Source organism: Bombina bombina, chromosome 3 (assembly GCF_027579735.1).
Source record: "Bombina bombina isolate aBomBom1 chromosome 3, aBomBom1.pri, whole genome shotgun sequence".
Taxonomy (NCBI): domain Eukaryota; kingdom Metazoa; phylum Chordata; class Amphibia; order Anura; family Bombinatoridae; genus Bombina; species Bombina bombina.
The window spans coordinates 857,453,194-857,475,823 of NC_069501.1; the positions used below are offsets into that span (position 1 = coordinate 857,453,194).

Below are 22,630 nucleotides of genomic sequence, written 5' to 3' on the forward strand. Positions count from 1 at the left end.
AAGACAGCACAGCATTCTCTGCAGGGCAGCGCAACTGCGTGGTCTCAAAGAATGATTTTCTTTTGTGAGCAGGTTTTTATTACTCCTGCTGCGTGTAAATGTGTGTGGTGTTATTTTAATATTCCTAATCTGTGCTTCAACTTGGGCAGCAGTATATCTCCAAGGCTCAAAGAAAAAAAATGCCCAGCAAAAAAATAAATAAATTTAATTTACGCTTACCTGATAAATTAATTTATTTTACGATATGACGAGTCCACGAATTTCATCCTTACTTGTGGGATATTAACCTCCTGCTAACAGGAAGTGGCAAAGAGCACCACAGCAGAGCTGTATATATAGCCCCTCCCCTTCCCCTCCACCCTCAGTCATTCGGCCGAAGGTACAGGAAGAGAAAAAGGAAAGGCTAAAAGGTGCAGAGGTGACTGAAGTTTACAATAAAATATAAAGAAAAATTGTCTTAAAAAGAACAGGGTAGGCCGTGGACTCGTCATTTCGTAAAAGAAATTAATCAGGTAAGCATAAATTTACTTTTCTTTTACAAAGATATGACGAGTCCACGGATTTCATCCTTACTTGTGGGAAACCAATACCAAAGCAAAAGGACAAGGATGAAAGGGAGGGACAAGACAGGAACCTAAACAGAAGGCACCACTGCTTGAAGAACCTTTCTCCCAAAGATAGCCTCAGAAGAAGAAAAAGTATCAAATTTGGAAAAAGTGTAAAGGGACGACCAAGTCGCAGCCTTAAAATCTGTTCAGATGCATCGTTTTTAAAGGCCCATTTGGAAGCCACAGCCCTAGTAGAATGAACCGCAATACTTTCAGGAGGCTGCTGTCCAGCAGTCTCATATGCCAGGCGGATGATACTTCTCAGCCAAAAAGAAAGGTAGCCGTAGCTTTCTGAACCCTACGCTTTCCAGAATAAACAATGAATAATGAAGATGATTGACGGAAATCCTTAGTTGCCTGTAAGTAAAACTTTAAGGCACGGACCACATCCAAATTATGCAACGTACGCTCCTTTCTTAGAAGAAGGGTTAGGACACAAGGAAGAAACAACAATTTCCTGATTAATATTCTTATTTGAAACAACCTTAGGAAGGAATCCAGGTTTGGTACGTAACACCACCTTATCAGAATGAAAAATGAGATAAGGAGAATCACACTGTAGCACTGAAAGCTCAAACTCTTCGAGCAGAAGAAATAGCAACTAAAATCAGAACTTTCCAAGATAGCAATTTGATATCCATGGAATGCATGGGTTCAAACGGAACCCCTTGAAGAACTCAAAGAACTAAATTCAAAAAAGACTGAACATCTGATACATTTGCCAAACGTTTGTGAAACAGAATTGACAAAGGTGAAATTTGTCCCTTTAAGGAACTTGCTGATAACCCTTTCTCCAATCCTTCTTGGAGAAAAGACAAAATTCTAGGAATCCTAACTTTACTCCATGAGTAACCCTTGGATTCACACCAAAAAGATATTTACGCCATATCTTATGATAGATTTTTCTAGTGACAGGCTTTCTAGCCTGTATCAAAGTATTGATGACCGAATAAGAGAATCCTTGCTTTGATAAAATCAAGCGTTCAATCTCCACGGAGTCAGCTGCAGAGAAATTACATTTGAATGTTGGAAAGGACCTTGAATGAGAAGGTCCTGTCTCAATGGAAGTTTCCACGGTGGCAGAGAGGACATGCCCACTAGATCCGCATACCAGGTCCTGCGTGGCAACGCAGGCGCTATCAGGATCACTGAAGCTCTCTCTTGTTTGATTCGAGGAATCACGCGTGGGAGGAGAGGAAACAGTGGAAACACCTAAGCTAGGCTGAACAACCAAGGCATCTATCAGTTTGGCCTGAGGATCCCTTGACCGGGATCCGTATCTTGGAAGCTTGGCATTCTGTCGAAATGCCATCAGATCCAATTCCGGTCTACCCCATCTGAGAATCAATGAGGCAAATACCTCCGGAAGTTCCAACTCCCCCGGATGAAAAGTCTCTACTTCTGGGATGTAGATCGCTGACAGATGACAAGAGTGGGCCTCCGCCCAACTGATTATCTTGGATACTTCTATCATCGCTAAGGAACTCCTTGTTCCCCCCTGATGATATATATAAGCCACAGTTGTGATGTTGTCCGACTGGAATCTGATGAATTTGGCCGAAGCCAACCAAGGCCACGCCTGAAGAACATTGAATATTGCTCTCAGTTCCAGAACATTGATTGGAAGTAAAGACTCCACCTGAGTCCAAACACCATGAGCCGTCAGAGTTCCAGACTGCACCCCAGCCCAGAGAGGCTGGCATCCGTTGTCACAATCACCCATGAGGGTCTGCGGAAACAAGTCCCCTGGGACAGATGATCCGGCGACAACCACCAAAGAAGAGAGTTTCTGGTCTCTTGATCCAGATTTATCTGAAGAGATAAATCCGCATAATCCCCATTCCACTGTCCGAGCATGCACAGTTGCAGTGGTCTGAGATAAAAGCGAGCAAACGGAATGATTTCCATTGCCGCTACCATTAATTCAATTACCTCCATACACTGAGCCACTGATGGCCAAGGAATGAACTGAAGTGCTCAGCAAGTATTTAGAATCTTTGATTTTCTGACCTCTGCCAGAAATATTTTCATGGCTACCGAGTCTATCAGAGTTCCCAAGAAAGGAACCCTTGTCTGTGGAACAAGTGAACTCTTCTCTATGTTCACCTTCCGTGAGTTCTCAGGAAAAACAACAATATGTCCGTGTGATATGTTGACGCCTGAATTAGAATATCGTCCAGATAAGGCGCCACTGCTACGCCTCGCGGTCTGAGAACCGCCAAAAGAGACCCTAGAACCTTTGTGAAGATTCTGGGTGCTGTGGCCAACCCGAAGGGAAGAGCCACAAACTGATGTTTGTCCAGGAAGGCAAACCTTAGAAAGTGATGATCCTTGTGGATAGGAATATGAAGGTAAGCGCATCCTTCAAATCCACAGTAGTCATATATTGACCCTCCTGGACCATTTGTAAAATTGTTTGTATAGTCTCTATCTTAAGAAATTTGTTTAGACACTTGAGGTCTAAAATGGGTCTGAAAGTGCCCTCTTTTTTGGGAACCACAAATAGATTTGAGTAAAACCCCTGTCCTTGTTCTGATTTTGGAACTGGACAAATGACTCCCACGGTAACAAGGTCTTTAACACAGCGTAAGAACGCCTCTCTTTATCTGGTCTGCAGATAATCTTGAAAAATGACACCTCACTCTTGGGAGAAAATCCTTGAAATCCAACTGATAACTGTGGGTCACTATTTCTAGTGCCCATGGGTCCTGAACATCTCTTGCCCAAGCCTCAACAAAGAAAGAGTTTGCCCCCTACTAAATCCCATCCCGGATAGGGGGCCACCCCTTCATGCTGTCTCAGTAGCAGCAACTGGCTTCTTAGATTGTTTACCTTTATTCAAATTCTGGTTAGGTCTCCAGACTGACTTAGATTGGAGGAAGAAGTAGAAGGTCCTCCCTTAAAATTCAGAAAATAACGAAAATTATTCGGTTTACCCCTCATCTTAACAGACTTATCCTGAGGTAGGGCATGGCCTTTACCTCCTGTAATGTCAGAAATGATTTCCTTCAATTCTGGCCCGAAAAGTGTCTTACCTTTAAAGGGAATAGCTAAAAGCTTGTGTTTTGATGACACATCAGCAGACCAAGATTTGAGCCACAACGCTCTACGCGCTAAAATAGCAAATCCTGCATTTTTCGCCGCTAATTTAGCAATTTGAAAAGCGGCATCACTAATAAAAGAATTAGCTAACTTGAGAGCCTTAATTCTATCCAAAATGTCATCTAACGGAGTCTCAACCTTCAGGGACTCTTCCAGAGCTTCAAACCAAAAAGCTGCTGCAGTAGTTACTGGAACAATGCAAGCAGTAGGTTGCAAAAGAAAACCCTGATTAAAAAACAATTTCTTTAGGAGACCCTATAATTTTTTATCCATAGGGTCTTTGAAAGTACAACTGTCCTCAATGGGTATAGTTGTACGCTTAGCCAGGGAAGATATAGCTCCCTTCACCTTAGGGACCGTTTGCCACAAGTCCCGAATGGTGTCCGATATGGGAAATATTTTCTTAAAAGTAGGAGGGGGAGAAAATGGTATACTTGGTCTATCCCATTCCTTCTTTATAATTTCCGAAATTCTTTTAGGAATTGGAAAAACATCAGTATAAGTAGGCACTTCTAGATATTTGTCCATCTTACACAATTTCTCTGGTGGTATCATAATAGGATCACAATCATTCAGAGTCGCTAAGACCTCCCGAAGCAACAGACGGATGTGTTCAAGCTTAAATTTAAAGGACATAACGTCCAAATCTGTCTGAGGAACACATTCCCTGAGTCTGAAATTTCTCCCTCAGACAGCAATTCCGTGACCCCCAACTCAGAAACACTGTGAGGGTACATCGGAAATAACTAATAAAGTATCAGAGGATTCAGTATTTACATTAATACCTGACCTACTGCGTTTACCCTGCAACGCTGGTAATTTAGATAATACCTCTGTAAGGGTAGATGACATAACTACAGCCATCTCCTGCAGAGTAAAAGAATTAGACGCACTAGAAGTACTTGGTGTCTCTTGTGTGGGCGTGTGCTTAAGTATGATTCTCTTCAGATTGAGAATCATCCTTAGGCACACTATCTTGACCTTTCAGTACAAGAGGTACACAATGTAAGAGGGGGTTCCACAATAGCTTCTAAACACATAGAACAATGAGAATCCTCAATGTCAGACATGTTGAACAGACTAATAATAGCCACAAAAGTCGTTTAAACACTTTATTTACTGCTTTAAATAAAACTTTGAAAAACGTTTACTGCGCCTTTAAGAAAGAAAGTGAAAAAATTTTCCAAAACTGCTTAAATAACGTTAATTTGCTACCAAAATTCACTAAAACTAATTTGTATATCCAAAAATTATTGCACCCTATGAGAAAGGTGAAAAATAAGGCTTTAAAGAGAAAAATATATCAGTTTACACAAAAACACCCTCTGCACCTCGCCACAGCAGTGCTGTGGCGCCTACCTGCCCCCAGGGTACTTCGGAATGAATAGCCAACACTCCAAGCCAGAGACTACTGTCCAGGAGCAACCAGAGTTACTGCTTGCTGCTCCTTTGTCAGAAGGAATTGCGCACCTAAGCGCAACGACAAGCCCCGCCCCTTATGGCCAAAGTTGGAGTAGGCCTAAACACAACCTCCAGAATATTTATCGGAAGGAGTTTCTCCTCCTGAGTCCACGATCCCTGTGCCCTCAGGGAGTTCCAGACTGCACCCCAACCTAGAAGGCTGGCATCTGTTACAATTCTCCAATCTGGCCTGCGAAAGGTCATACCCTCGGACAGGTGGACCCGAGACAACCACCAGAGAAGAGAATCTCTGGTCTCTTGATCCAGATTTAGCAGAGGGGACAAATCTGTGTAATCCCCATTCCACTGACTTAGCATGCATAATTGCAGCGGTCTGAGATGTAGGCGCGCAAATGGCACTATGTCCATTGCCGCTACCATTAAGCCGATCACCTCCACACACTGAGCCACCTAAGGGCGCGGAATGGAATGAAGAATACAGCAAGCATTTAGAAGCTTTGATAACCTGGACTCCGTCAGGTAAATTTTCATCTCTACAGAATCTATAAGAGTCCCTAAGAAGTAGACTCTTCTGAGTGGGGATAGAGAACTCTTTTCCTCGTTTACTTTCCACCTGTGCGATCTCAGAAATGCCAGAACTATCTCTGTATGAGACTTGGCAATTTGAAAGCTTGACGCCTATATCAGGATGTCGTCTAGATACGGAGCCACCGCTATGCCTCGCGGTCTTAGAACCGCCAGAAGTGAGCCCAGAACCTTCATAAAGATTCTCGGGGCTGTAGCCAACCTGAAGGGAAGAGCTACAAATTGGTAATGCCTGTCTAGAAAGGCAAACCTTAGGAACCGATGATGATCTTTGTGAATCAGTATGTGAAGGTAGGCATCCTTTAAGTCCACTGTGGTCATGTACTGACCCTCTTGGATCATGGGTAGGATGGTCCGAATAGTTTCCATTTTGAACGATGGAACTCTGAGGAATTTGTTTAAGATCTTTAGATCCAAAATTGGTCTGAAGGTTCCCTCTTTTTTGGGAACCACAAACAGATTTGAATAAAAACCCTGTCCTTGTTCCGTCTGCGGAACTGGATGGATCACTCCCATTACTAGGAGGTCTTGCACACAGCGTAGGAATGCCTCTTTCTTTATCCGATTTGCAGATGACCTTGAAAGATGAAATCTCCCTTGTGGAGGGGAAGCTTTGAAGTCCAGAAGATATCCCTGAGATATGATCCCCAACGCCCAGGGATCCTGAACATCTCTTGCCCACGCCTATGCGAAGAGAAAAAGTCTGCCCCCTACTAGATCCGTCGCCGGATAGGGGGCCGTTCCTTCATGCTGTCTTAGAGGCAGCAGCAGGCTTTCTGGCCTGCTTGCCTTTGTTCCAGGACTGGTTAGGTTTCCAGGCCTGCTTAGATTGAGCAAAAGTTCCCTCTTGTCTTGAAGCGGAGGAAGTTGATGCTGCACCTGCCTTGGAATTTCGAAAGGCACGAAAATTAGACTGTTTGGCCTTTGATTTGGCCCTGTCCTGAGGAAGGGTATGACCCTTACCTCCAGTAATGTCAGCAATAATTTCTTTCAAACCAGGCACGAATAAGGTCTGCCCCTTGAAAGGAATGTTGAGTAATTTAGACTTTGAAGTCACATCAGCTGACCAGGATTTGAGCCATAGCGCCCTACGGGCCTGGATGGCGAATCCGGAATTCTTAGCCGTTAGTTTAGTTAAATGAACAATGGCATCAGAAACAAATGAGTTAGCTAGCTTAAGAGTTCTAAGCTTGTCAACAATTTCAGTCAATGGAGCTGTATGGATGGCCTCTTCCAGGGCCTCAAACCAGAATGCCGCCGCCGCAGCAGTGACAGGCGCAATGCATGCAAGGGGCTGTAAAATAATACTTATGACAGGGTATTATTCATGATTGCAGCCATGTCCTGCAAAGTAATCCCTTGGGCGTCCCTGATGTACTTGGCGCCATATTAGCGTGCGTCCCTTGAGCGGGAGTTGAAGGGTCCGACACATAGGGAGAGTTAGTCGGCATAACTTCCCACTCAACAGACCCCTCTGGTGACAATTCTTTTATAGATAAAGACTGATCTTTACTGTTTAAGGTGAAATCAATACATTTAGTACACATTCTCCTATGGGGCTCCACCATGGCTTTTAAACATAATGAACAAGTATCCTCTGTTTCAGACATGTTTGTACAGACTAGCAATGAGACTAGCAAGCTTGGAAAACACTTTAAAGCAAGTTAACAAGCAATATAAAAAACGTTACTGTGCCTTTAAGAGAAACAAATTGACAAAATTTGAAATAACAGTGAAAAAAGGCAGTTACACTTACAAATTTTTTACAGTGTATGTAACAAGTCAGCAGAGCATTGCACCCACTTGCAAATGGATGATTAACCCCTTAATAACAAAAACAGAATAATAAATGACAAAAACGTTTTTTAAACACAGTCACAACAACTGCCACAGTCTACTGTGATTGTTACCCTCCTCAAACACGACTTTGAAGCCTTTTGAGCCCTTCAGAGATGTCCTGTATCATGCAGAGGGAAGCTGAATGTCTCTGTCAGTATTTTTAGCTGCACAGAAAAGCACTAAAATAGGCCCTTCCCCCTCATATTGCAACAGTGGAAAGCTTCAGGAAACTGTCTCTAGGCAGAAATCAAACCAGCCATGTGGAAAAAAACTAGGCCCCAATAAGTTTTGTCACCAAACATATATAAAAACGATTAACATGCCAGCAAACGTTTTATATTACATTTTATAAGAGTATGCATCTCTATTAAGCCTGATACCAGTAGCTATCACTGCATTTAAGGCTTTACTTACATTAATCCGGTATAAGCAGCATTTTCTAGCAAATTCCATCCCTAGAAAAATATTAACTGCACATACCTTATTGCAGGAAAACCTGCACGCCATTCCCTCTCTGAAGTTACCTCACTCCTCAGAATATGTGAGAACAGCCATGGATCTTATTTACTTCTGCTAAGATCATAGAAAATGCAGGCAGATTCTTCTTCTAAATACTGCCTGAGATAAAGAGCACACTCCGGTACCATTTAAAAATAACAAACTTTTGATTGAAGAAATAAACTAAGTATAAAACACCTCTACTCTTACGACCTCCATTTTTGTTGAGGGTTGCAAGACAATGACTGAATATGGCAGTTAGGGGAGGAGCTATATAGCAGCTCTGCTGTGGGTGATCCTCTTGCAACTTCCTGTTGGGAAGGAGAATATCCCATAAGTAATGGATGATCCGTGGACTGGATACACTTAACAAGAGAAATAAAAACAAGGGACTCCAGTAACACCCTTCTGTGAAACAGGTCTACTGCTTACCCCATTCCCATATAGGGAAATAAATGCCAGCCAGTTCTAATATATCCAGTCTCTTCAGAAATAAAGGGCTGCACATACCTTAATGCTGCTTGTAGCATGAAACCGGTCTCCACACTGAAGATGTCTCATGTGTTACCTTCAGAAGTCTTGTAGGGACCAGCGTGGATCTTAGTTACAACTGCTAAGATCATCAACCTCAGGGCATAAATTTTCTTCCATAACCCCCTGAGGAAAATAGTACACACCGGTACCATTTAAAATAAAAAACTTCATGATTGAAGAAAATAAAACACCTCACTTTACCTCTTCCTAGTATAACCCAGGCAAAAAGATTAACTGAGGATGAAGGGGAGGGGCTATATATACAGCTCTGCTGTGGTGCTCTTTGCCACTTCCTGTTAGCAGGAGGTTAACATCCCACAAGTAAGGATGAAATCCATGGACTCGTCATATCTTTGTAAAAGAAAAAGAGGGAAGAGGTGTGTGATAAACTAGTAACCACTGGCTGTCAAAAGGAAGATGGGGATTAGAGACCAGCACATTAAGAGACTAGAACGAGGGAGATAACCTACCGCTATTCAAATACATTGCTATGCAGCAGAGCAGTGCTATAAAAACGGAATGAAAAAGCACAAACTACAATATTGGGGAATGGTTAAGAAGCAACACACCAGTGTTTCAACCACGCATGTGTAAATCAGCGTGTGCGAGCAATACAACTTATTTACGAGTCGATCATGATTGGAAAAAGCCTAACACAACCATCTGCACACATTAGGTGGGCGGAACCTGGTGGCCATTTTCGGCTGTTTATAAACGAAGACTTTTTTACATTTTCAGTTACTATATTCCAGCTACTGTATGATGGACCTGGTGCAGGAGGCTTATTTTATGTGTTTACATATGTAAGTAAAACTTATGGTTGGGTGTAGACTGTCCCTTTAAATAACTAAATACTGTATCTTCGTTTTAAACTACATGGAGGAGATTTAATAAAGACTGGGATGCATGAAAACCACCAACTGCCTTTAGCTCACTTGATCCATACCTCCTGCAGTTTCACCACCATGATTGAATGCAAGTGATTCACTAGATTGTCTAGATATGGTACAAGCAGCGACTTAGGACAGTCTTCTGTGAAGTTGATAAGAGCAGCAGCTGCATGGGCCTGAACTCGTGGGTTAGCCTGATCTTCCATTGTTTGCAGCAGACTTGCAATCACCTAAAAAACAAAACCAATGAATTCAGTGCAGGGCAAAAAAAAAAAAGGAAAGTTCTGCAAGTGAAATTTCCTGCAGGGTGTCCACAAAAACTAGAGCTGCAGGATATGAAGGAGGAAACAGTTCTTTGATCAAAAGAAATGACAAAGAATCCATAGAAATATAGTAAATATGCATAAAACCCCCTAAAAAGAAGAAAATAAGAAACCACACACTCCTACCTTTTCATGAAACTTCTTTTGAAATCCAGGAGCAAAGTCTGTAGCCATCTGCCCAATAGCATTACAAGCAGCATAGCGTACTCTTGGATGCTGGGAGAGAGATAAAAATATATATATATATCCTAAATTGTATTTAATCATTATTATACACTCAACTTATTGTAGATCTTGGAACCCTGTGTCCATTTCTGAAGACCCCCAACTAGATTGTGATAGAATTGTATGAATGTCTTTCTGAAGGGGTGTGTGGGGGGCACACATCCCAACAATGAACAATCATACTCATCCATCTTAGTCAAGAGTGAAGGAGCAAAAGTATTCATCTGTATATTTCAAGTGTAGTTTTAAATGAAAAAACTAAGATTGGAAACTTCCCACTCCCCCTCTAAACCCCCCCCCCCCAAAAAAAAAAAAAAAAAAAAAAAACACATCAATTTTAATAATTTATTAGAAAACAGAATTTATGTTTACCTGATAAATTACTTTCTCCAACGGTGTGTCCGGTCCACGGCGTCATCCTTACTTGTGGGATATTCTCTTCCCCAACAGGAAATGGCAAAGAGCCCAGCAAAGCTGGTCACATGATCCCTCCTAGGCTCCGCCTACCCCAGTCATTCGACCGACGTTAAGGAGGAATATTTGCATAGGAGAAACCATATGGTACCGTGGTGACTGTAGTTAAAGAAAATAAATTATCAGACCTGATTAAAAAAACCAGGGCGGGCCGTGGACCGGACACACCGTTGGAGAAAGTAATTTATCAGGTAAACATAAATTCTGTTTTCTCCAACATAGGTGTGTCCGGTCCACGGCGTCATCCTTACTTGTGGGAACCAATACCAAAGCTTTAGGACACGGATGAAGGGAGGGAGCAATCAGGTCACCTAAATGGAAGGCACCACGGCTTGCAAAACCTTTCTCCCAAAAATAGCCTCAGAAGAAGCAAAAGTATCAAACTTGTAAAATTTGGTAAAAGTGTGCAGTGAAGACCAAGTCGCTGCCCTACATATCTGATCAACAGAAGCCTCGTTCTTGAAGGCCCATGTGGAAGCCACAGCCCTAGTGGAATGAGCTGTGATTCTTTCGGGAGGCTGCCGTCCGGCAGTCTCGTAAGCCAATCTGATGATGCTTTTAATCCAAAAAGAGAGAGAGGTAGAAGTTGCTTTTTGACCTCTCCTTTTACCAGAATAAACAACAAACAAGGAAGATGTTTGTCTAAAATCCTTTGTAGCATCTAAATAGAAGTTTAGAGCGCGAACAACATCCAAATTGTGCAACAAACGTTCCTTCTTTGAAACTGGTTTCGGACACAGAGAAGGTACGATAATCTCCTGGTTAATGTTTTTGTTAGAAACAACTTTTGGAAGAAAACCAGGTTTAGTACGTAAAACCACCTTATCTGCATGGAACACCAGATAAGGAGGAGAACACTGCAGAGCAGATAATTCTGAAACTCTTCTAGCAGAAGAAATTGCAACTAAAAACAAAACCTTCCAAGATAATAACTTAATATCAACGGAATGCAAGGGTTCAAACGGAACCCCCTGAAGAACTGAAAGAACTAAATTGAGACTCCAAGGAGGAGTCAAAGGTTTGTAAACAGGCTTAATTCTAACCAGAGCCTGAACAAAGGCTTGAACATCTGGCACAGCAGCCAGTTTTTTGTGAAGTAACACCGACAAGGCAGAAATCTGTCCCTTCAGGGAACTTGCAGATAATCCTTTTTCCAATCCTTCTTGAAGGAAGGATAGAATCCTAGGAATCTTAACCTTGTCCCAAGAGAATCCTTTAGATTCACACCAACAGATATATTTTTTCCAAATTTTGTGGTAAATCTTTCTAGTTACAGGCTTACTGGCCTGAACAAGAGTATCAATAACAGAATCTGAGAACCCTCGCTTCGATAAAATCAAGCGTTCAATCTCCAAGCAGTCAGCTGGAGTGAAACCAGATTCGGATGTTCGAACGGACCCTGAACAAGAAGGTCTCGTCTCAAAGGTAGCTTCCAAGGTGGAGCCGATGACATATTCACCAGATCTGCATACCAAGTCCTGCGTGGCCACGCAGGAGCTAACAAGATCACCGACGCCCTCTCCTGATTGATCCTGGCTACCAGCCTGGGGATGAGAGGAAACGGCGGGAACACATAAGCTAGTTTGAAGGTCCAAGGTGCTACTAGTGCATCCACTAGAGCCGCCTTGGGATCCCTGGATCTGGACCCGTAGCAAGGAACTTTGAAGTTCTGACGAGAGGCCATCAGATCCCTGTCTGGAATGCCCCACAGCTGAGTGACTTGGGCAAAGATTTCCGGATGGAGTTCCCACTCCCCCGGATGCAATGTCTGACGACTCAGAAAATCCGCTTCCCAATTTTCCACTCCTGGGATGTGGATAGCAGACAGGTGGCAGGAGTGAGACTCCGCCCATAGAATGAGTTTGGTCACTTCTTCCATCGCTAGGGAACTCCTTGTTCCCCCCTGATGGTTGATGTACGCAACAGTTGTCATGTTGTCTGATTGAAACCGTATGAACTTGGCCCTCGCTAGCTGAGGCCAAGCCCTGAGAGCATTGAATATCGCTCTCAGTTCCAGAATATTTATCGGTAGAAGAGATTCTTCCCGAGACCAAAGACCCTGAGCTTTCAGGGATCCCCAGACCGCGCCCCAGCCCATCAGACTGGCGTCGGTCGTGACGATGACCCACTCTGGTCTGCGGAATGTCATCCCTTGTGACAGGTTGTCCAGGGACAGCCACCAACGGAGTGAGTCCCTGGTCCTCTGATTTACTTGTATCTTCGGAGACAAGTCTGTATAGTCCCCATTCCACTGACTGAGCATGCACAGTTGTAATGGTCTTAGATGAATGCGCGCAAAAGGAACTATGTCCATTGCCGCTACCATCAACCCGATCACTTCCATGCACTGAGCTATGGAAGGAAGAGGAACGGAATGAAGTATCCGACAAGAGTCTAGAAGCTTTGTTTTTCTGGCCTCTGTCAGAAAAATCCTCATTTCTAAGGAGTCTATTATTGTTCCCAAGAAGGGAACCCTTGTTGACGGGGATAGAGAACTCTTTTCCACGTTCACTTTCCACCCGTGAGATCTGAGAAAGGCCAGGACAATGTCCGTGTGAGCCTTTGCTTGAGGAAGGGACGACGCTTGAATCAGAATGTCGTCCAAGTAAGGTACTACAGCAATGCCCCTTGGTCTTAGCACAGCTAGAAGGGACCCCAGTACCTTTGTGAAAATCCTTGGAGCAGTGGCTAATCCGAAAGGAAGCGCCACGAACTGGTAATGTTTGTCCAGGAATGCGAACCTTAGGAACCGATGATGTTCCTTGTGGATAGGAATATGTAGATACGCATCCTTTAAATCCACCGTGGTCATGAATTGACCTTCCTGGATGGAAGGAAGAATAGTTCGAATGGTTTCCATCTTGAACGATGGAACCTTGAGAAACTTGTTTAAGATCTTGAGATCTAAGATTGGTCTGAACGTTCCCTCTTTTTTGGGAACTATGAACAGATTGGAGTAGAACCCCATCCCTTGTTCTCTTAATGGAACAGGATGAATCACTCCCATTTTTAACAGGTCTTCTACACAATGTAAGAATGCCTGTCTTTTTATGTGGTCTGAAGACAACTGAGACCTGTGGAACCTCCCCCTTGGGGGAAGTCCCTTGAATTCCAGAAGATAACCTTGGTAGACTATTTCTAGCGCCCAAGGATCCAGAACATCTCTTGCCCAAGCCTGAGCGAAGAGAGAGAGTCTGCCCCCCACCAGATCCGGTCCCGGATCGGGGGCCAACATTTCATGCTGTCTTGGTAGCAGTGGCAGGTTTCTTGGCCTGCTTTCCCTTGTTCCAGCCTTGCATTGGTCTCCAAGCTGGCTTGGCTTGAGAAGTATTACCCTCTTGCTTAGAGGACGTAGCACCTTGGGCTGGTCCGTTTCTACGAAAGGGACGAAAATTAGGTTTAATTTTTTGCCTTGAAAGGCCGATCCTGAGGAAGGGCGTGGCCCTTACCCCCAGTGATATCAGAGATAATCTCTTTCAAGTCAGGGCCAAACAGCGTTTTCCCCTTGAAAGGAATGTTAAGTAGCTTGTTCTTGGAAGACGCATCAGCCGACCAAGATTTCAACCAAAGCGCTCTGCGCGCCACAATAGCAAACCCAGAATTCTTAGCCGCTAACCTAGCCAATTGCAAAGTGGCGTCTAGGGTGAAAGAATTAGCCAATTTGAGAGCATTGATTCTGTCCATAATCTCCTCCAAAGGAGGAGAATCACTATCGACCGCTCTTATCAGATCATCGAACCAGAAACATGCGGCTGTAGCGACAGGGACAATGCATGAAATTGGTTGTAGAAGGTAACCTTGCTGAACAAACATCTTTTTAAGCAAACCTTCTAATTTTTTATCCATAGGATCTTTGAAAGCACAACTATCCTCTATGGGTATAGTGGTGCGTTTGTTTAAAGTGGAAACCGCTCCCTCGACCTTGGGGACTGTCTGCCATAAGTCCTTTCTGGGGTCGACCATAGGAAACAATTTTTTAAATATGGGGGGAGGGACGAAAGGAATACCGGGCCTTTCCCATTCTTTATTAACAATGTCCGCCACCCGCTTGGGTATAGGAAAAGCTTCTGGGAGCCCCGGCACCTCTAGGAACTTGTCCATTTTACAAAGTTTCTCTGGGATGACCAACTTGTCACAATCATCCAGAGTGGATAGTACCTCCTTAAGCAGACTGCGGAGATGTTCCAACTTAAATTTAAATGCAATCACATCAGGTTCAGCCTGTTGAGAAATGTTCCCTGAATCAGTAATTTCTCCCTCAGACAAAACCTCCCTGGCCCCATCAGACTGGGTTAGGGGCCCTTCAGAAATATTATCAGCGTCGTCATGCTCTTCAGTATCTAAAACAGAGCAGCCGCGCTTACGCTGATAAGTGTTCATTTTGGCTAAAATGTTTTTGACAGAATTATCCATTACAGCCGTTAATTGTTGCATAGTAAGGAGTATTGGCGCGCTAGATGTACTAGGGGCCTCCTGAGTGGGCAAGACTCGTGTAGACGAAGGAGGGAATGATGCAGTACCATGCTTACTCCCCTCACTTGAGGAATCATCTTGGGCATCATTATCATTATCACATAAATCACATTTATTTAAATGAATAGGAATTCTGGCTTCCCCACATTCAGAACACAGTCTATCTGGTAGTTCAGACATGTTAAACAGGCATAAACTTGATAACAAAGTACAAAAAACGTTTTAAAATAAAACCGTTACTGTCACTTTAAATTTTAAACTGAACACACTTTATTACTGCAATTGCGAAAAAACATGAAGGAATTTTTTCACCACAGTGTCTTAAAGCCTTAAAAGTATTGCACACCAAATTTGGAAGCTTTAACCCTTAAAATAACGGAACCGGAGCCGTTTTGAACTTTAACCCCTTTACAGTCCCTGGTATCAGCTTTGCTGAGACCCAACCAAGCCCAAAGGGGAATACGATACCAAATGACGCCTTCAGAAAGTCTTTTCTAAGTATCAGAGCTCCTCTCACATGCGACTGCATGCCATGCCTCTCAAAAACAAGTGCGCCACACCGGCGCGAAAATGAGGCTCTGCCTATGCTTTGGGAAAGCCCCTAAAGAATAAGGTGTCTTGCCGATATTATTATATCAAAATACCCAGATAAAATGATTCCTCAAGGCTAAATATGTGTTAATAATGAATCGATTTAGCCCAGAAAAAGTCTACAGTTTTAATAAGCCCTTGTGAAGCCCTTATTTACGATCGTAATAAACATGGCTTACCGGATCCCATAGGGAAAATGACAGCTTCCAGCATTACATCGTCTTGTTAGAATGTGTCATACCTCAAGCAGCAAGAGACTGCACACTGTTCCCCCAACTGAAGTTAATTGCTCTCAACAGTCCTGTGTGGAACAGCCATGGATTTTAGTGACGGTTGCTAAAATCATTTTCCTCATACAAACAGAAATCTTCATCTCTTTTCTGTTTCTGAGTAAATAGTACATACCAGCACTATTTCAAAATAACAAACTCTTGATTGAATAATAAAAACTACAGTTAAACACTAAAAAACTCTAAGCCATCTCCGTGGAGATGTTGCCTGTACAACGGCAAAGAGAATGACTGGGGTAGGCGGAGCCTAGGAGGGATCATGTGACCAGCTTTGCTGGGCTCTTTGCCATTTCCTGTTGGGGAAGAGAATATCCCACAAGTAAGGATGACGCCGTGGACCGGACACACCTATGTTGGAGAAAAGGCATAAAACTTACTGGATCTTGAAGGAACAATAAGACAAAGTTGACAATCTCATTGAGGATGCCTTCCATCTGCCTGTGACAACCCTCTCCAATGGCTGACAATGCCATAAGCCCAGCATGTCTGTACTTCCAGTTAGCTGCAAAAAACAAGACCGTAAAATAAACAAACAATGGTTTCTACATACTAACCAGCAAAAAAAAAAACAAAAAAAAAAAAAAAACATTTATGCTTACCTGATAAATTTGTTTATTTACTTGACACGGTGAGTCCAAGGATCATCAATTACTGTTGGGAATATCACTCGATAGGAAAACAATTATACTCCCTCTCTGTAGATGAGATGAGATAAGGGACTTCTTTCCCAGCTCCACTTCCAAATGTGAGCAAGATAAAAGAAACCTCCGAATGAGATTTTGCTTGAGGAAGGATGGCGCCTAACCAAAGAGTCAGGCAGGCCGCCACTGCAATCCCAGAGCCATTGTTAGGAAACTCAGGAAGCTGGGGCAAAGCCATTGTTGAACCACAAACTGAAAAAGTTTGGTCAGAAAGAAAAAAATCGAAGAAGAGCCCTTTAATGGGAACCTGAGAGTCTGCATCCGTTAGGTCTAAGGTCATTATAAACTGACCCACTGCACCAAGGAAGAATGGAGCAAATAGTCTCCATCTTGAAGGACAGTACTCAAACAGTTTAGACAATTTAGTTCTAAATTAGGACACAAAGTTCCCTCTGTAACCACACACAGCATGGAAAATAAACAATCCCTGTTCCAGAACTGGAACATCACTCCCAGGGAGGAAGACCCTGAACACATTACAAGAACGTGTCTCTTATTATCCGACTACAGATAATCCTAAGAAGTAAAACCTTCCCCTGGGAGGAAGGGGTTGAATGCTATATCAACGGCCCCTTTAGAGATCTAGGATCTTCCGTATCCAGGCAATACAAAAACTGAGAAAGATTGCCCCCCTAAGGATCCGATCCTGGCTCGGGGTAAACCCTACCTGCTGAATGAGATTTAGCTGAGGGTTTCTTTAACGAAAGACAACATTAGCGACAGAAAGAAAAAATTGGCCTTTCACTGGAATTAGACCAGGCGTTGTACCAAAGGATGCTGCACATGTCCATAAAGGTCTCCATCCTGAAGGAGCATCTATCTTTATCTGAATAATAGAGGCTCCTACAACTTTAAGTACCATGCTGATAATTAAAGGAGACAGATTAATACAGATAGCAGATGGGGAAAAGGAATCATTGACTTCTCTCATACCTGAGAAATTCTCCTAGCATAATCGAGAACAGAAGAAATCTTTACCAATGAAACCTAGTGTATATAAAAATAACTAGATTCTTGAGGAGTGACAACGACCAAAGAGTCGCAGTCTACCAAGAAGCCAACCCCTCCTAAATAACACTAAAGGGTGTAAAGGCTTGACTCTGAATAAAACTACTTCAGCACCAGATGAAGGGATTATACTGTCCGAAACGGAGATTAAACCCTTAAAGTCTACCGACTATCCTTCTTATTAGAAGATAAGGCAAAATGTATAGTAGAAAGCGGAGCAAAAACCTTACTATCCAATTTATTAAATTTCCTCTAATGATTTCCCCTTAATATAGGGAAAAAACAGATAATGCCACAGATACCAGAAGCAATAACTCTTCCAAGAGAGCGAGAGGAACTGCATGTGACGCCATAAAAAAGGGACTTGGGACATTTGAGGAGAAGCTGTGGCATTACCCTGAACAGCAACATCCACTCACTTTAAAAGTATATAAACTTGCTGGATCATAAAATACTTAGGAACAGACCTCAGTTCCATCTTTAGCAAAAAAAAAATCTTAATAGGAATTATGATATTTGCTTATGCGAAGGGCTCTAACAAACAATATATGTATGAGACCTATGAAACAATTTTTTTTTTCAATTCAGTACCATATTACAGTAAAAACAAATTCTTGCTATTTGTTCAACAAACTCTTTTCCTTGTTATTCACAGAATGCAAGATAAAGGAGACAGTGTTCCACTGCTTTAATTTACACATTTTAAACCCAATGTTCAAATAGCTGTTCCATCGCTCACCGAGCTATAAATAGATACTCAGATCAAAAATAAAAAGTCAATACAAGCTTCGTTATATAATTACTGAGTAGCACCTGATTATGGAGCTAAAAGCATAAAACGGTTTGACACTTCAATACAAACTGTTTTCATTCTCACAACACTACCAATTGTTTGAAAAAGAAAAAAGCCGCACCGCTCTTGTTTGGAGAGCGAGGTGGAGTCATCTAAAACTGCAATCCAATATGGTGCTTCTCTCCCCCGAGGAGGCGGGACCACAGAAAACAGCATGGAGATGAAGAGCGCAAACTTTGCGCTTCATCCTGCCGCACAAAAACAGAATTTATGCTTACCTGATAAATTACTTTCTCCAACGGTGTGTCCGGTCCACGGCGTCATCCTTACTTGTGGGATATCTCTTCCCCAACAGGAAATGGCAAAGAGTCCCAGCAAAGCTGGCCATATAGTCCCTCCTAGGCTCCGCCCACCCCAGTCATTCGACCGACGGACAGGAGGAAATATATATAGGAGAAACCATATGGTACCGTGGTGACTGTAGAGAAAATAATTCATCAGACCCGATTAAAAAAACCAGGGCGGGCCGTGGACCGGACACACCGTTGGAGAAAGTAATTTATCAGGTAAGCATAAATTCTGTTTTCTCCAACATTGGTGTGTCCGGTCCACGGCGTCATCCTTACTTGTGGGAACCAATACCAAAGCTTTAGGACACGGATGAAGGGAGGGAGCTAATCAGGTTACATAAACAGAAGGCACCACGGCTTGCAAAACCTCTCTCCCAAAAATAGCCTCCGAAGAAGCAAAAGTATCAAATTTGTAAAATTTGGCAAAAGTGTGCAGTGAAGACCAAGTCGCTGCCTTACATATCTGGTCAACAGAAGCCTCGTTCTTGAAGGCCCATGTGGAAGCCACAGCCCTAGTGGAGTGAGCTGTGATTCTTTCAGGAGGCTGCCGTCCGGCAGTCTCATAAGCCAATCGGATGATGCTTTTAAGCCAAAAGGAAAGAGAGGTAGAAGTCGCTTTTTGACCTCTCCTTTTACCAGAATAAACAACAAACAAGGAAGATGTTTGTCTGAAATCTTTTGTAGCCTCTAAATAGAATTTTAGAGCACGGACTACGTCCAAATTGTGTAACAAACGTTCCTTCTTTGAAACTGGATTCGGACATAAAGAAGGTACAACTATCTCCTGGTTAATATTTTTGTTAGAAACAACCTTAGGAAGAAAACCAGGCTTAGTACGCAAAACCACCTTATCTGCATGGAACACCAGATAGGGCGGAGAACACTGCAGAGCAGATAACTCTGAAACTCTTCTAGCAGAAGAAATTGCAACCAAAAACAAAACTTTCCAAGATAGTAACTTAATATCTATGGAATGTAAAGGTTCAAACGGAACCCCTTGAAGAACTGAAAGAACTAGATTTAGACTCCAGGGGGGAGTCAAAGGTCTGTAAACAGGCTTGATCCTAACCAGAGCCTGAACAAATGCTTGAACATCTGGCACAACTGCCAGTCTTTTGTGTAGTAAGACAGATAAAGCAGAGATCTGTCCCTTTAGAGAACTTGCAGATAATCCTTTCTCCAAACCTTCTTGTAGAAAGGAGAGAATCTTAGGAATTTTTATCTTATTCCATGGGAAAACTTTGGATTCACACCAACAGATATATCTTTTCCATATTTTATGGTAAATCTTTCTAGTTACCGGTTTTCTGGCCTGAACCAGAGTATCACAGAATCTGAAAACCCACGCTTCGATAGAATCAAGCGTTCAATCTCCAAGCCGTCAGCTGGAGGGAGACCAGATTTGGATGTTCGAATGGACCCTGAACAAGAAGGTCCTGTCTCAAAGGTAGCTTCCATGGTTGAGCCGATGACATATTCACCAGGTCTGCATACCAAGTCCTGCGTGGCCACGCAGGAGCTATCAAGATCACAGAGGCCCTCTCCTGATTGATCCTGGCTACCAGCCTGGGAATGAGAGGAAACGGTGGAAATACATAAGCTAGGTTGAAGGTCCAAGGTGCTACTAGTGCATCTACTAGAGTCGCCTTGGGATCCCTGGATCTGGACCCGTAGCAAGGAACCTTGAAGTTCTGACGAGACGCCATCAGATCCATGTCTGGAATGCCCCATAATTGAGTTATTTGGGCAAAGATCTCCGGATGGAGTTCCCACTCCCCCGGATGGAATGTCTGACGACTCAGAAAATCCGCCTCCCAGTTTTCCACACCTGGGATGTGGATCGCAGACAGGTGGCAGGAGTGATCCTCCGCCCATTGAATTATCTTGGTCACTTCTTTCATCGCCAGGGAACTCCTTGTTCCCCCCTGATGATTGATATACGCAACAGTCGTCATGTTGTCTGATTGGAACCTTATGAATCTGGCCTTTGCTAGCTGAGGTCAAGCCCTGAGAGCATTGAATATCGCTCTCAGTTCCAGAATGTTTATCGGGAGAAGAGACTCTTCCCGAGACCATAGACCCTGAGCTTTCAGGGATTCCCAGACCGCGCCCCAGCCCACTAGACTGGCGTCGGTCGTGACAATGACCCACTCTGGTCTGCGAAAGCTCATTCCCTGGGACAGATGGTCCAGGGTCAGCCACCAACGGAGTGAATCTCTGGTCTTCTGATCTACTTGAATCATTGGAGACAAGTCTGTATAGTCCCCATTCCACTGTTTGAGCATGCACAGTTGTAATGGTCTTAGATGAATTTGTGCAAAAGGAACTATGTCCATTGCTGCAACCATCAACCCTACTACTTCCATGCACTGCGCTATGGAAGGACGAGGAACAGAATGAAGCACTTGACAAGAGCTTAGAAGTTTTGATTTTCTGACCTCTGTCAGAAAAATCCTAATTTCTAAGGAATCTATTATTGTTCCCAAGAAGGGAACTCTTGTCGACGGAGACAGAGAACTTTTTTCTATGTTCACCTTCCATCCGTGTGATCTGAGAAAGGCTAGAACGATGTCTGTATGAGCCTTTGCTTTTGACAGGGACGACGCTTGTATTAGAATGTCGTCCAAGTAAGGTACTACTGCAATGCCCCTCGGTCTTAGAACCGCTAGAAGGGACCCTAGCACCTTTGTGAAAATCCTTGGAGCAGTGGCTAACCGAATGGGAGGGCCACAAACTGGTAATGCTTGTCCAGAAAAGCGAACCTTAGGAACCGATGATGTTCTTTGTGGATAGGAATATGTAGGTACGCATCCTTTAGATCCACGGTAGTCATGAATTGACTTTCCTGGATAGTGGGTAGAATCGTTCGAATGGTTTCCATCTTGAACGATGGTACCCTGAGAAATTTGTTTAGGATCTTCAAATCCAAAATTGGTCTGAAAGTTCCCTCTTTTTTGGGAACTACGAACAGATTGGAATAAAATCCCATTCCTTGTTCCTTTATTGGAACTGGGTGTATCACTCCCATCTTTAACAGGTCTTCTACACAATGTAAGAATGCCTGTCTCTTTATTTGGTTTGAGGATAAGTGAGACATGTGGAACCTTCCCCTTGGGGGTAGTTCCTTGAATTCCAGGAGATAACCTTGAGAAACTATTTCTAGTGCCCAGGGATCCTGAACATCTCTTGCCCAAGCCTGAGCAAAGAGAGAGAGTCTGCCCCCCACTAGATCCGGTCCCGGATCGGGGGCTACTCCTTCATGCTGTTTTGTTAGCAGCGGCAGGCTTCTTGGCCTGCTTACCCTTCTTCCAGCCTTGCTTCGGTTTCCAGGCTGGTTTGGGTTGTGAGGCATTACCCTCTTGCTTAGAGGATGCAGAATTAGAGGCCGGACCGTTCCTGAAATTGTGAAAGGAACGAAAATTAGACTTATTTTTAGCCTTGAAAGACCTATCTTGTGGAAGGGCGTGGCCCTTTCCCCCAGTGATGTCTGAAATAATCTCTTTCAATTCTGGTCCAAATAGAGTTTTACCTTTGAAAGGGATGTTAAGCAATTTTGTCTTGGATGACACATCCGCTGACCAAGACTATAGCCAAAGCGCTCTGCGTGCCACAATAGCAAACCATGAATTTTTCGCCGCTAATCTAGCTAATTGCAAAGCGGCATCTAAAATAAAAGAGTTAGCCAATTTAAGTGCGTGAACTCTGTCCATAACTTCCTCATATGGAGTCTCTCTACTGAGCGACTTTTCTAGTTCCTCGAACCAGAACCACGCTGCTGTAGTGACAGGAACAATGCACGAAATGGGTTGTAGAAATCTTTTTAAGCAAACCTTCCAATTTTTTATCCATAGAATCTTTGAAAGCACAACTATCTTCGATAGGAATAGTAGTGCGTTTGTTTAGAGTAGAAACTGCCCCCTCGAC

The 22,630-nt window shown here is 43.2% G+C and overlaps 1 protein-coding gene across 1 annotated transcript in view; it reads right to left on the bottom strand.

Moving 5' to 3' along the window:
• The window catches only part of IPO5 (importin 5), a 411,785-nt gene that overhangs the window by 187,969 nt on the left and 201,186 nt on the right, over nucleotides 1–22,630 (bottom strand). The window contains exons 9-11 of the mRNA XM_053705479.1: nucleotides 16,232–16,356; nucleotides 9,928–10,017; nucleotides 9,535–9,708 (exon numbers count right to left, since the gene is read on the bottom strand). Of these exons, the coding sequence (XP_053561454.1) occupies nucleotides 9,535–9,708; nucleotides 9,928–10,017; nucleotides 16,232–16,356 (389 nt within the window). The remainder of the gene's footprint in view (nucleotides 1–9,534; nucleotides 9,709–9,927; nucleotides 10,018–16,231; nucleotides 16,357–22,630) is intronic.